Source organism: Nuphar pumila, chromosome 15 (assembly GCF_984573655.1).
Source record: "Nuphar pumila chromosome 15, dmNupPumi1.hap1.1, whole genome shotgun sequence".
Taxonomy (NCBI): Eukaryota; Viridiplantae; Streptophyta; class Magnoliopsida; order Nymphaeales; family Nymphaeaceae; genus Nuphar; species Nuphar pumila.
The window spans coordinates 17783175-17799342 of NC_143263.1; the positions used below are offsets into that span (position 1 = coordinate 17783175).

The 16168-nt window shown below is 36.7% G+C and overlaps 1 protein-coding gene across 2 annotated transcripts; it reads left to right on the plus strand.

The window, feature by feature from the left end:
• Positions 1 to 768: 768 nt before the first annotated feature.
• LOC149814667 (putative ubiquitin-conjugating enzyme E2 24) lies at positions 769 to 15142 on the plus strand. Of its 2 annotated transcripts, XM_089989472.1 has the most exons (9): positions 769 to 1189; positions 5869 to 6438; positions 7313 to 8806; positions 12238 to 12381; positions 12485 to 12976; positions 13061 to 13118; positions 13349 to 13488; positions 14123 to 14434; positions 14819 to 15142. In XM_089989472.1, exons 3-9 carry the CDS (start codon positions 7364 to 7366, stop codon positions 15059 to 15061), a joined length of 2832 nt encoding a protein of 943 aa, XP_089845598.1. In that variant the 5' UTR covers positions 769 to 1189; positions 5869 to 6438; positions 7313 to 7363; the 3' UTR covers positions 15062 to 15142. The 2 variants fall into 2 exon arrangements, with proteins under 2 accessions (XP_089845598.1, XP_089845597.1); XM_089989471.1 differs by lacking the exon at positions 769 to 1189 and having other exon boundaries at positions 5854 to 6438.
• The last annotated feature ends 1026 nt before the right edge of the window (positions 15143 to 16168 follow it).

Sequence of the window (16168 nt, forward strand, 5' to 3'; positions counted from 1 at the left end):
AGGGCAACCATTTTCTAAAAGTGATTTGGTAGATCAAGTGATCTATCAAATCTTATTTGACATCTTCACTGTCCTTGTGTACACTGTGGATGGTGAGGATGCCAAATCCCTTTTCTAAAAGTGATTTGGCAGATCACTTGATTTTTCTCACATTATCCTTGTGCTGCACAAACAAACACAAATTTTTCATTTAAAAAGGTCATCTTATCAAAACTTTTCATAAGCAAACCTTTTTTTCTTATGAGAATTTTTCTTAATTCCAAACGTGCCTAAATGTGTGGAAGGAAAATCCCATACTGCATGATTGCCAAACAACATGGCTCATCAGTTACCCTCTTTTGTACGGTGTCAAATTCATTTTACCCCAAGGTTTAGCAATGATTTGACATCTTGTTTTTGCTAATATGTCTCACTTCGATGATCGGATTTGGATTGACAGAACCCTTAGACTGGCACCCGATCCAACAATTGTAATTTTGTTCTTTTGACAGCAATATACTGGTAGGAGTCAGCCCAACCCTAGCTTTGATCATCGTAAAAAAAGGAACCAAGACCTCCGACTCCAGTGGATCTCGGAGTCAGGGTGTCCCAACCCATCTAGTCCAATTGTTAAAGTGGTAAATAACGAAAAAGTACAGGACCAATACCGTCAATGCACGATTTTATTGCAAGTTTAAATAAATGAAAAGAAAAAGAGAGAGAGAGAGAGAGAGGGGGATCTCCGAATGGAAGCGGGGAATCTACTGTGAGGTGCAGTGTTTATATGAACGCGCCCACAGTCAACCTATACTTTCGTGGTGTGTTGTTGGTATTGTTGTTATTCCCTTCTCTTTCTTCCTCCTCCTGCTCTCCTCCATCATCCATCTTTCTTTGTCTCTCTATCTTGAAGAAGAAGAAGAAGAAGTGGGTGTTGGTGGTGAGATGTTGGTGTGGGGAAGGGAATGGCGTGATCGGTGGGATTTGGGGAAGGCCGGACTTTCCTGATATCGTCCTCTCCCTTCCCTAAATTTCCTTTCTTCTTCCCCGCTTTCGTTCTCTCTCTCTCTCTCTGAAGATTGCGAGTTTGCGATTAGTGTGGTTTAAGAGAAAAAAGGAAAGGAAGGAAATAGAAATCCAGAGAGCCTTCCTTCTCGCGCTGCCGCACCACCGGATTCTGTTCGCTCCCCGGAAAAGCGAAAACCCTGGAGAGGTACGTCGGAATTTCTCGCGTTTCTTTCTTTATTTTTGGAGGAAATTTTATTCTTTTTTATTATGGTGAAGTGACGAAAAAATCGGTTTGAGTACCACCAAATGACAAAAATGCCTGGTTTGGTTTCACTCCGTTTCCCATGGATGTTTTCAAACGGCCAAAATGTTCTTTTCATTAAGCTGAGCTCGATTAATTTCTTGAAAAAAATCGTCTGTTGTTTATTTTATTTTTTGTACATGTTTTTCTGTTTCGAGTATCGAAACTGGGGTTAAATTTCTCCGATGGGATTCGAACCCTAAACCTCTCGGTTGAAGATATTGCGACTCTACCAGTCCGGTCCCGCTATCACATTCAACCTTCAAATTCACCAGTTCATGATTTGATGTTTGTGGGGATTTGATGTATACTTAGTATTTGTTTTTATGGGGGTTTGTTTGGATGCACTCACTTGTCCGAAAATGGTAGCATAACTACATTGCGGACTGGCCTAAAAGTTACCACCTTATTCCGGTTCTTCTAGATAAATGGATGCATCCATCCAAGTTATCAGGCGTACTAGTTCCAGATATTGGTATAATTCTAGTTTTAAGACTTTTCAGAAACCGTATCAAATGTTCAAGAAATTTGTCCCAATTACTTCAGAAACTCATACCATCTCTATTAGAAACTCAACTTTATTGCATTATAAATGAGTATCAATCTCGTTTTAAGTAACATTTTTGCATACAAATAGCAATGTCATTGATACAAATATGCCATTTTTCATTAAGACTTTTAAATATTATGCTTATAAATAAATTATTTGACAGTAGGATTTGATTAAATATGCATGTTTAATTTTTTTTAATCATAGTTATTTTTATGAAAACAGGGTTAATATTTGGTGCTATTGAAGGCACAAAATTATATGGAATTATTGAGCTAAAAATCATAGGTTCAAGCTTTATCGATCCTGAGCACATAGATGTCTTCAGGATGATTTGTTTGCTATGGATCAATCCTTGAATTGTGCTATTTTGATTAAAAAAATGATTTTTTGAATCATGAAATTTTAGTGCATTATATATGAACCGTTTTTGAAGCCCATAAAAAACCTCTTATGTGTCGCAATCATATGATTCAAAACTAAGTCACGAATATCTAGTGCCAATAATATTGCGAGATTTTCAAAATCTCGCTTATTTTTAATATCTTGCTATATTATCATGAGTATTTAGTGTTTATATTTGCAGTTAAACAACTAAAACATTTAAAATACAAACCTTTTCTTGATTGTCTCCCCTACCTTACCTTCTTGAAAAGGAGAGAAGCTTTTAATGATCATCATTTTCCCTCTCTTACTTATTTGAAAAATAGAGTTTTTAATGCCCACAATTTTAAAATAAGGCATTTAAAGGCTTCTTTTTGAAATAGAATGGAGGTAAGGCCCTCCTTTATAAAGTTTGTGAGAGGGTTCCCTCACCCATTCTAATCATTTTAAAATAGTTTCCTTCTAACAAATTTATTACCTAGTATATAGTTTAATCTAATCTGACAATACTTCATTTTAATAATTTCCATAACATCATTAATTTTCTCTTTGTTTACGAGTATTTATGTGCTTTTAAGGAGAGAGAGAGAGAGAGAGAGAGAGAGAGAGAGAGAGAGAGAGAGAGAGAGAGAGAGCTCTTCTATAAGTTTTGTTCCTTTTATGCATTTTTATCTAGTTAAATATTTAATTTTAAATATAAATTTTGACTTACCTAAACACATCATCAGCTAAAATTTAAGAAAACCTATTAAAAAAAGCATTCTTTTTCTTTTGCTTTTACTTTGATCATAGTTGGTGTTCCGGATCACCATGTTTTCACCTTTTATAATTCCCTTCTAGCGCTCCTGGTGAGCGCTGAAGATTCCTGAAAATCAAGCCAGTGTTGTCATTCTGCCACGTGTAAACCAAGAAATTTTGAAAACTAATTAAACTCTTGGGAGATTGTCGTCATCTTGATCACCACACTTGAAGATGAGGACTTTTTAGTTTTTGGAGAATCATACGCTCCTGCTATGTCCTTTTCTTAGGTAGTCGTTTTTTTGTTTTTCCTTCATGTAATGAATCATTATCTGATGAAGGCTGTTCACGTAATCACCCCATAGTGACAAACGTTTTTTGGGGGAAAATCTAAATTTTCAAAAACTTGCGAGAAATTGAATTTTTTTCATAAATATTGCTTTTTTATAAGGCAAAATTTTGGTATTTAAAAATATAAAAAATATTTGTTATAAAAAATATTAATAAAAATTATTAAAAAATAAAAATACACAGTTTTTTAAGCAATGAATAGCCGTTTAAAACATAAATATCGCATTTAAATCACAGTATTTATATTTTTTTGCATAAATCTTGTGATATTTTGAAAATCTTGCAAGAAATTGCCGTTTTAAACTCAGGCAATTTCTCGTTATATTAACGCAAGATTTTAATAAATCTCGCCATATTTGTCAATGTGAATTTCACCCAAACCTGTCAATTAATCAATTATACAACAAAAAACATCATTTGTCTCGTACAAAGGACAATCCCACGCTCCACGTAAATTACGTTATCACCTTTTTCAGGCCACTTGGTATTTTTTTTTAAACGTAAAGTCTTTATTTTGCTCATTTTTTTGGGTAACCCTAAACCCTAAACCCTTGTCTTCTCGCCCACTAGAGAGTGCACCCAGCTTCGGTCTCGCTTGCAAAATGCAAGCCCATGAATTTTGAACTTTTGACGTCCCTTCAACTTGTGACATTTATAAGCTAATAAGGAACGTCTCTTGCTGCTTGAAGGTGTGGCAAGCTTTCCCCAATACCGCCTTTTTATGTGTGCCAGAGTTTACCCGACGTTTTTTTTTTCTTTTTAAGATTTTTTTTTTGATGATTAAGAGATTTTTTTTTTTTGAGATGACGAAGTTCCCTGCTAAACCGGCTAATGCTTCATAAGAAATTTTAAAATGACAATAAAAAATTGTTTGTTTATAAATGTCATTTTTGTTTAAATTTTAGCCATTCAGGAATATAGCGCACATAAAAAATTGCCCATTCCGCAGGTTTAATGGGCAGTTTTCGTAATATAGAGAGTCAAAGCTCCTGTTTGTCTTAGATCTTTGATGCCAAGGGCTCGGCTTGTCTGGCAGGATCTGCTAGTGCACGTCATTTGTGTTGAGGGCTTTGCAAGTTCAAATCCCAATGGTATATTGTATAACTGGTAGGGGTCTGCCTAACCCAGCTTGACTTTAAAAAAAAAAAAGAGTTCTCACACGTTTACTCTTGTGGGGACCTGGGGTTGGTCTGCTAACAGGTTGGATATGGATCAGACCACAACAGTTAGGACCCTAATATGTTTCCATATAAGGAAAATTTGGATCTGGATTCATGATCCATATCAGAGTCCAGATTTTGCCTGATGTGATTGCAATCTGCCATGCGTATTTGAATATGCTGTATGAATCTGCATGCAGTGATTGGGCATATGATTCGGGTTACATGCACCTAAACGTCATATAAAACTGGGTCGGGTCATAATCACATATTCGTATGCAACCCATTTCACCAGTAGACCACATCATGGTGGATTTATATGATGTGGCCATGGTCCATGGATTGTGGGACGAAACTTTGAGCTTAATTTGGATTCCATGCAGTAAGGTCGTATGCTGACACCAGGGTTATGAGGTGGGCCAAGGGGAATGAGGTCGAACACACTCCTGCTCTTACCCGGCTTAACCTGTTGACAGACAGTCTAAATCCATCAGGTCGCTCATCTTGTGCAAATAGGACATAGCTTGGACCTGGACCTACTGACTCGAACCCAGCTATATATAACCTAAACTATGCTGATTTGCTTTTCACCAAGCTAGCTTTCGACTTGATCGATGGTGGTAAACTGGGTGGCTTGAGCCTTGAACAAACATATGCATTGAATAGACATGTAGTTTAGACCAAGATGGTATCAGGAGTTGTGTTGGGACGTTGCAGGTTCAAAACCCAATGGTACAGTTGTATAACTGGTAAGGATTTTATTTATGTACGGACACTAAGAACATGCTTAGGATACGGACAAGAAGGGTGGACAGAGTTTCATCCTCACATACGTCAGCCCCTTGCATGTGCTGCATATATATATGTCTTTCGCTCTTGCCAAAACGAGGCAACTCTCCTACGGCAAGAGGTGCGCCATAGGTTTACACAGTTGGAAAAGCGACCGTAAGTTCGTCAGAATTCTCATGGGTGTCGCCCTTCTGCGTAAGCCAACGAGTAGCATAGGCGGGCTTGGGGTCAGGGTCCTAGCCTCGGAGCTTTACGCTGCCGGCGCGACCACGGTAGGTATAACAGGCTGAGCCAGCGGGACCAGGTCTTCGTGCGAGGTGCGGTTTCTTCGGGTTATAAATCCAAAAAAAAAAAAGGTTCGGCAGGCTTACCCAGCAAGACTAGGTCTTTAATCCTAGGGGTGGTTTCCCCGTTCCTCGTGAAAAAAAAATGTATATGTTCTTAGGTTGTAACCTGGGCTAGGGAATTGCAGGGCCTGTGAAAGTTGGTGTAAGGAACCATCTTATATAATTTCTCTTGTAAATTAACTTAGTGCTCTTGTATTGTTAGTAGTTACTTTGTTTTGAGTAAAAGTTCATTGTTCTAACATGTTCTAGTTGTTGGTTTTACAGGTTTTCTCTACAACTCACTCGGAAGATCATTTCAGAGGACTCTTTAAGTCTGCTGTATCTTGAACTTTGAGCTTGATTCAAGGCAACCAACGTTGTCTCACCTGAGACTTTCCCTCGGGAAAACCATTTCAGGAAAATATTTGCTTTCAGGGCAAATCTCCTTTGGCATCTTTCGTTTTCTTTCCTTTTCATCAGTTTCTCTCAGTTCCAGATACAACCTCTAAAGGTTTTTACTGGGCAATTCTCCTTTGGCATTAATATATCTCCTGGAGCATCATCACCAAATCAAAACTTATTGTGGAGATATCTTCAACTCGGTCACTGTCTTGTACGGTTGGATCGGTTCGAACAAACTGAAAGCTGATCGTGTGTTTGAGGAATTCAGTTCCCCAACATAAGTGCGGTTCTTCTTTTGGGAAAAGCTAGATTTCAGCTTCACTCTTGTTCCTTCTTTATTTTCTTCAAAAAGAAAAAAAAAGAGCTTCAGTCGTGTTTGAGGAATTCAGTTCCACAATATAAGTGCGGTTCTTTTGGAAAAAGTTATTTCATCTTCTGCAGATAACTACTAAGGTTCTCTCTCTCTCTCTCAAAATATACTTGTATGACACACATATATGTATAAATGTGTTTGTGCGCTTGCCCGCGCCTGTGAGGGCCATTGCTTGGGCAATGGTAAGTGCTCAGGCTTTCAGCATGAGACCCATAAAGGCGGTTACTTCTTGCAGAAAAACAGAAATATTGTCTCTCCAGCACCCCGGTGCAGGGAACTTGCACTGGGTGTGGGGGTATGACCCTTTATATATATATATATATATATATATATATATATATATATATATATATATATATATATATATATATATATATAGAGAGAGAGAGAGAGAGAGAGAGAGAGAGAGAGAGAGAGAGAGAGAGAGAGAGAGAGAGAGACCATCCAACTAAAGGAAGGTCCAAAATCTACAACCAACGACAATTGGACGACAACCCTTCTCCAATGCTTGAGCATCTCATCGATCAGACCTCATATATTTGTTCTTTATAATTTATTTAGTAAGAAATATGTTTACATGAAGATTTTACAACATATAGGCATGTTTTTCAAAACATGAAAAATCGATGGCTCACGTTGCATTTAAAACTTTACAATACAAAATATTGTGGGCCGTTGATTTTTAGTGCTTTCAAAAATACATCTAGACATTGAAAATTCATAATCCAAAACATGTCAGCTCACTAAATTAATGATAAAAATCCAATATGTAAAGTCCAATCGATGACAAGCTGGATCATTAGATAAGGAACACCATTGATTATCATCCGTTGTAGAGTTTGGGCCTTCCTTTGGTTGGACTGCCCCCTTTTCCTATATATATATATATATATATATGTGTGTGTGTGTGTGTGTGTGTGTGTGTAATTGATTAATGATGTTGTCCTGGTGCAGGTACTAGGAGTGTCTTTTAACGTGTAGAAAAAGGAAAAACAAAAACAAAAAATGTTTACCATGTTCAGCAAACTGGGTAAGGGGAGTGTCACAGACAGCAGTGACAGTGAGGATCTTGATGATATTGAGTCCATGTATGAAGGGCAAGCTCGGAGCATATTCTCAAGTTTAGATGAAAGCATTGGGAAGATTGATGACTTCCTGGCATTTGAGAGGAGCTTCCTGCATGGCGACCTTGTTTGCTCTGTGATGGATCCCTCAGGACAACTGGGTAAAGTTTTTGATGTTGATGTTGTTGTAGACTTGGAAAATGCTGATGGAAAAACTGTCAAAGACATAAACAGCAAAGACCTTCTCAGGTTCAGGTCCTTCTGTGTGGGTGACTATGTAGTTCATGGCCCCTGGCTAGGTGTTGTTGATGGGATTACAGACCTTGTGACAGTTGTTTTTGATGATGGGGCTATGTGCATGATAGACAAACCTGATCCTGTGATGCTTATACCGGTTCCCCTGAATTCACTGGAAGATTCTGAATATTTTTACTACCCTGGTCAGCATGTGAAAAGTAGACTTCCAAGCGTTTTCAAGAATGCAAAATGGTTATGTGGTGAATGGAAATCTAGTCGACGTGAAGGTATAGTAAAGTGTGTGGAAGTTCAGTCAGTCTCTATCAACTGGATTGCTGCAATAGCAGCTGGTTGTGCTACCAGTGTGCCTCGTCCACCTAGATGCTTACAGCATCCAAAAGGACTTACTCTGTTGCTACCTTTCCCACATGTTAATTGGCAGCTCGGCGATTATTGTTTCTTTTCAGTAGGGAAAAAGCAGGAGGAGAACCATGATACAGAGGTCCAAGGTGCTCATGAAATGCTGCTGAAATGTGGTAGTGTGCTGAAGAAAAAAGATATTGATCGTGATCAGGCTTTTGTAATTGTGAGGAGAAAGGTTAAGGTTGATGTTTTATGGCAGGATGGTACTGTTTCCACCAGACTAGACTCGAACACTCTGTTTCCGGTCAGTAACATAGGTGATCATGATTTCTGGCCAGAAGATGTTGTGTTAGAGAAAGGTTCGGATGAGGATGGACAAGATTCACGTGGGAAGCAGGTTGGAGTTCTTAAAAGTGTTGATGCGAAGGAACGGACTGCCAGGGTGAAGTGGATGAACAATGAACTTGGGGCTCGTGCTGAATCTGAGGGAAAATTCTGTGAAGAGATTGTAAGTGTCTATGAATTGGTGGAGCATCCTGAATACTGCTACAGTCTTGGAGAGATTATTTGCAGATTTCAGAGCCAAGGTCTAGAAAATCTGAAACTTTCCACTGCACCAGACACAGTCTCATACCATGCATTTGGAAAAGATGTATTGCGCAATAGGCAGATTGGCGAAGGTTATATGGAATCACCTAAATCTTTCTTATCCTGTGTTGGACATGTCAGTGGCTTCAAAGATGGACGCATTGAGGTGACATGGGCAAATGGAATTGTTTCAAAGGTGTTCCCATCTTCTATCTTTACCTTTTTTGGTTTCAGCACATCTGATGTTCATTGAGTACTTATAATTACTTAAACTATGTACTGCATAACTCAAATTCACTTTTAATGCTGTGATTAACTTTAAGTCAACATCTGCACTAGATTATTTTTTGTTACATTTAGGGTGATTGTGATTGTGTGGACAGCAGTGCCCACGGGTCGCTGCTGTCTGCCCCCAATGCAAACGGCCGACACGCTCAATGCCTTGTCCCACACATCCTCCACCTGGAACAGTGGTGTCCAGGACATCCAAGACAAAAATCAAAACAATAAAACAGTAAAAAGAAAAAGGAGCGGAACACCTGAAACAAAAACTCTGCTTGTCCAAGACACCTTTGCACCTGGCTACTTGTGCCCAGTCAGGACTGTTCTACACAGTCCTGTCCATGCAATCAAACACCTCCTGAACGGACAAGAGACCTGCATCACCTCATGATTGATTACTGCAAATGCATCATCTACATACATCACATAGAGGGATGATTTCACATTCTTGTGAGATCTGTTAAATGGTTAGAATCAAAGGTCTCTTGCGGGAGACTGAGACTATATGATTGCTTTTGTGCATCAGTTTAATTTCAAGCTAGTAAATGTTCTCCATGGTGACATTGGCTTCAAGTTTGGCCTGTGGATGGATGGTTTTTGAGAGGTAGGCAACCTGCTGGGGAGTAGCCTGAAGTGACCCAAGAAAAATAGGCACCTGTTTGCTATGTCACCTGGGTATGGGTACAGAGGATATGCCATAGAAATTCCAAACAATGTGGGTACGGGGACACAACTATATATATATTAAATATCACACAAATACAAAATAAATTTGGAATAAACTGAATATAATCTAAATATATATGCTATGTCTAAAATATATATTATATACTGAAAATATAAAGTTATAAACTGAAAATGTAATTATAAATTATAAATTATAAATTAAATACAAACTTGTATGTGCAGAGGGTAAAATGGTGTGTCTGGGTGTCGACGAGTGTCGACACGGGTACAAAGGGCAAAATGCAGTGTCTGGGTACCATAGCCTGTTTGTTTCAGAAACCATAACCTACAGTATAGCATTTGGATTGCCGATATATAAATAATAATGATGATGGCAAGAGAAAGTTTTTCATCACAGGCTGAATGTATATTGGTAATATATTCAGTTGGATAACTTCTGTTGAGGACAATGATTTTATTTCTATTAGTTGCTGAAATATTCCATGTATAAGATTGCCAAATTTTCTTTTAGTTAGTTTTTAGATATTTGTACTCAGGGGGCTGACAATGTATAACCATTTCCCAATTTGTGGATTTTTTACCATCCATTTACTTGTTTGGGTTGGTTTATGTGGTCTATGTTTTATGTTAGTCCCTTATCTTATCGTTGGCCCAGAAAATAAGAACACCTGGCTTGTCGAAGTAATGCGCTGGTGACAAGCGTGGAGCCCGGATTCTAACAATATGTTTTTTTAGGAAAAATTACTAACAATATGTTTCAAAAAACCAAATCAAAACCATATTTTCTACAAACATCATAAATGGTTCATTTATGCTATATAAAAAAAATAATATTCTAAGCAAAATCAAATCACACAATATTCATGGATTCATGTTGAATGGTAATTAAAAAAAACATAAAAACCTTAAAAATATAAACTAAACATTTATACCATTCTAAAAAACATAAATCAAAACTAATCACTACAAACAACATAAATTATGCATTTATGCTAAGTAATAAAAAAACACTAATATTCTAACCAAAATCACTTCTTGCAATATTCATATATCCATGCCTAATGATAATTGAAAAAAAAGGCACAGAAAAACCCTTAAACCATAACTAAACATGTATGTCATTTAAAAAAACCAAAACCCTAATCCCTACAAACATTATAAATTATGCAGTTATGATTAATTAATAAAAAAACCTTAATATTCTAACCAAAATCAAACCACATAATATTCATGGATTCATGCCTAATGGTAATTAAACACATACACACACACACCTTAAAACCATAAACTAAACATTTACTTAATTATAAAAAAGCAAATAAAAACCTTAAATCCTACTAAACATCACATTATAGATATGCTAATTAAAAAAAAAACCCTAATTAAATATTTATGTCATTTGAAAAACCAAAATAGAATACATAAATCCTAACGAAAATCAAAGATTTAAGGGTTTGATAACCAAAATCAAGCATTTATTAATGGAATCATGCTTAATGATAATTAAAAAAAAAACTGATAAAAACCCCTAAAACCTTCATTATATAATCATGTAATTTGAAAAAACAAACAAATCAATACCTAAAATCCTAAAAGAAATCATAGATTTATGTTAATTAAAAAAGAACAAATAAAATCTCTAATATTCTAACAAAAAATTAAGCATTCATTATTTATGCTTAATGCTAATTAAAACAAAAACAAATACAAATACAAAACCCTAATAGGGGTGGATGACCAGCGCCGACTGAGCCTCGTAGAGAGAGAGAGAGAGAGAGAGAGATAGAGAGAGAGAGAGAGAGAGAGAGAGAGAGAGAGAGAGAGAGAGAGAGAGAGAGAGAGAGAGAGAGAGAGGAAATGCATAACCAAAGGGAGTCAGCTCTGCCCATGTGATCAGCGGGTCAAGGTGGGACCAATATCTCTTTTAAGGGATTTCAGCGGGTCAAGGTGGGCACATGCCCACCCTCCCACTAGTGTGGCTCCGCCCCTGGTTGGTGATGTTGATTCTGCATTAGTGACTTCACATTTCTTGAGCATAATCGTTTTGCCCTATGACCTGCATTGTCCTTTGAATTGAGCTGTTCCATTTGATGGAAAATTCCAGTGTGGCTGAACAAGTGATTTTCTGTGTACTATATTGTGTGCAACTGAACTCCTTGACAGGATATTATTCCGGTGTGGCTGAACAAGTGATTTTCTTTGTGTACTATATTGTGTGCAACTGAACTCCTTGACAGGATAGATCGCTTACCGCAACCATGTGGTATTCTTTGCTCACAGTGAATTCCGGATAGTTCTAGCTCTTTTGTCCTGGTGACCAAGTTTTGATTTTCCAATTGTCCAATGGATGCCCTTAGTCTCTCTTATCTGTGTTCATGTAATTGCATTGGTTGCTGAAAGTTTATCTTTTGATGTATTGCATTTCTTGAATTCCGGATAGTTCTAGCTCTTTTGTCCTGGTAACCAAGTTTTGATTTTCCAATTGTCCAATGGATGTCCTTAGTCTCTCTTATCTGTGTTCATGTAATTGCATTGGTTGCTGAAAGTTTATCTTTTGATGTATTGCATTTCTTGTACTTTTTGTTTTTCTCCTTATAGGAAGAAAATTATTTTACAGGTGAATTCAATATTGAGCTACTATTTGATGCAAATTTTCAGGTTGCCCCCCATGAAATCATAACAGTTAACAGAGATGAGGAACAGGCATCTGCTGCATTACTCCAAAATGAAAGCATGGAAGTTAGTGACAGTGAATTCACCCTTGAATTTGACAGTTATAGTCAAAATAAGAATGCAAAGAAGGTGGGATAATTTTATTTTGTTTTTTGTTCTCGTGTTCATATGTATGGCATGTATACCTAGTGAACAACACATGATGTTCTAAGAACATGAATTGATTATTCAGGGTATTTTGGACAAGGTTACATTGTGTTCTGGAAATAATAACTGCAGCAATTATTCATGGGAAGCTGACGCCCTCTCAATTCCTCGAGCAGTCATTGGCTTTCTGACTAATATTGCTTCTAGCATTTTTGGTTCACGAGGTTCTACTTCATTATCAAGTAAAATGAAATCAAGCTGTTCCAGTCATCTTCCCAATGATTACCATCTTGAAATAGGCAATCCAGTCATGGTAGATGAGAATGGTAGTGAGTTCCTATGCAAACCAAGGCATGATGAGCATCATGATGCAATGATCTGGAAGCACCAGCCTATATCAAGTGATTCACCTGTACTAGGGCAGGCAGGTCTAAAACTAAAAGAGCATGTAGAAGATAAATATGAACAAGTTCCACTCTTAAGAGGGAGTGACGAATCAATGAAGTTTGGGAAGTTTGACATCATTGAAGATTGTTTAGATCATCATTTTCTTGGTCAAGAATCAAGTATACTTCGGGTAAGAACCAAATGCCTATGAACTGTAGTTTTTTTTTCATTTTGTTATTTTACATGATACAAAGATTGTTCCTAATTTTGACAGAAGAATAGGCTGAAGAAGATAAGTCAAGAATGGAGCATCTTGGAGAAAGATTTACCTGGTAAATTATAATTTTCTTGAACATCAAATATGGCAAGAATTGGATTAGTATATTATGACATAGTCATCCATTAATGCAATCATTTAGTACAACAGTTTCATGCCTCTCTTTCTCTCTCCTCTAAGTCTATTAAACTTTGCCTTTCAATTCTTCTTGTGGCTATGTTAAGTAACTCACTTTTTCCATATGGTCATAGTTTGTTGAGAATTACCATCTTTTGCCTTTGACAGATTCCATATATGTTAGAGTTTATGAAGAGAGGGCTGATCTCTTGAGGGCTGCCATTGCTGGAGCACAGGGGACCCCTTATCATGATGGTCTTTTCTTTTTTGATATCTTACTTCCTCCAGATTATCCGTACAAACCTCCTGTACGTATCTTTTTCATGTTCTGGACATGCATAAGTCAAATCATGTCTTATAGCCTCAGAAAATGTTGAATTGTGACATCGAATAGATGCTTTTTTCTTTCTTTTTCCTGAAACTCATAATTTGAGGACCCTTTGTTGCTTGGTATCCATCCTTGTGTGGTTGGTTGACCAGTAGTGCTTATAATAAGAAGATCAGAAGTCTTTCTTATCAGAGTCATGGCTGTGAATGCTAGCACTTTTATTTACAAAGTTCAAGCATTACAAAGTGATAAAAAAAAAATTCAAAGTCTCCATCTTTAATGTTCCTGTGGTTTGTCATTTCAGACTTCATGCAATTTAGAATGCCTTGACGTCATTTTCAGACAAATATGAAGCTATCTGTGATAGATGAATCAAGAAGATGCATATACAGTGGACACATATATGAATAAATAGATATATGTGCAAGTACGTGAAAATAAAAATCTGTGTACAAATATTATCCCGGAGTAATATGCCCCCATCCCCTCTTTCTTTTAGCCATTGGATATAACCAATGACTAGTAAGAGTTCATCCCCTATATTCATCCTTAGCAACTTGTGTATGAAAATTTCCTACATGAATCAGATCTCAGTTTATTCTTATATATTACAGTTGGTTCACTACATCTCTGGAGGACTTCGATTGAACCCAAACTTGTATGAGTCTGGACATGTCTGTCTTAGCCTCTTGAATACATGGACTGGCACAGGCCGTGAAGTTTGGAATCCAGCAAGCTCAACTATTCTTCAAGTGTTGGTATCCCTCCAAGCACTTGTACTTAATGCTAAACCATATTTTAACGAGGCTGGGTATGATAAGCAAATTGGAAAGGCTGAAGGAGAGAAGAATTCTATTGCTTACAATGAGAATGCATTTCTTCTTTCGTTGAAGTCAATGCTATACTTGCTTCGAAAACCGCCAAAGGTATGTAGTTTCATCTATGAAATCTTCAGTTATTTAACACCTAATGATCTTTAAACTTTGGTACATCTAAGCAGCTTATATTTGAGACACTGTTTCACAAATGCACTCTGAATTAGAAAGAATTTCTTGACCTGGCTCATCCCTACAAAGGACTAGATCCTTTGTGGCTGGAAGTTTACAGTTCAGTCTTGGAAAAAAAATGAACTTTATAGCCTTTTGCTTGAGTTGCATTGCAAGTCAAGCTGGTGGTGACTGGACTGGGATCATGATTTGATAGTTTATATTTTGAAAAAGATGCTGATACAAGGAGTATTTGTTGGATATATAGAATCTAGGTTTGGCAATTAGTTGTCTTAACCAATAGGTATCCACTTTCTGTTGCAGAATTTTGATTCCCTTGTGGAGGAACACTTCAAGAAGCACGCACAATCAATTCTTTTGGCCTGTAAAGCATATATGAATGGTGCTCAGGTTGGCTGTGTTTCTGCGGATGGAAAGATTATAGGTGGTGATAGTAGCAGTTCTGCTGGTTTTAAAATAATGCTAGTCAAGCTTTTCCCTAAGCTTGTATCAGCATTCAGTGACAAAGGGATAGATTGCAGCCTATTTATCAATCCTGAAAGCTGAGAATTTCAATCAGGTTGTTTGTTTGAACTAAACTTGATCTGGACAAGTTGGTTATTAATAGATTGTATGGTCGCTCTTGCTTAGATGGTTTTACAGGGTTCCCAAAATGGCAAAAAAGCGGGAAAAAAATGAAAATGAAAAAAGAAAAGAGGTAAGCCTATTAGGGATGGTTTCCTTTCCGTTTAGAAAGGCTGTATATATGAATATATCGTTGCCTGTACCTGTATACTAAAGGAGATTAAACTCGATATTATTATTCTGTGCTTGGTGTGAAGATACTGGATCAGCACGTATGGCATTGGAAAAATTAATGTGTTACATGTTGATTCGTACATACACTCCAACAATAATTTGTCTACCAAAGTATGAATTTCTAGATATTGCCAACCTGCCAACTTTTCAGAATGTTGTATCCTTTGCTAAAGAAAGGATTTTGGATTAGTTTTTTATTTCAACTGATAAAAAAAAGTGCTGCTAAATTTCTCAACCATCCATTTAACCTCATATATAATTGTTTACATAATTTGAAATTTGAAGAATTCAACTCATGTAAATCAGTTTGGATTCTGGCTGGTCAATTTTAAACACAGTTCAAGTCAGCACGAGAAGTCGGTTGACCCAACCGCTTATTGGTTAATAGAAATTCTTTTGCTGCATGGGAGCTTTAATAAATTAAAGGGAATTTTCAAACACATCTAAAATTTTGAGTGATAATAATAAAAAACACAACTAAGTTTTCAAATTTATTAAAAACGCACCTAAGCCTTTTCATGGTTAATTTTAAAAAACTCAAAGAGTTTACTTTCCCATGAAGTTGCCATTAAATATATGCTGTAATTGCCAAATCTTGGGCGTGTTTCTATATTATCACCAAAATTTTAGGTGTTTTATGTTTGTTTTTTTCAAAAAAATTGTTGAGGGTAGATCAGTAACTTATTAACTCAAAGTGATGGCCGAAATGAAAATGTTTTTAACTAATCGGGCATAAATTTAGGTGCGTATTTTATAATATCTAAAACATAAGTGTGTTTTTTATGGTCTACAAAGTTTAAGTGCGTTCGAAAATTTTCCTAAATCAAAATATTGAAAAACATATATGATGAGTGT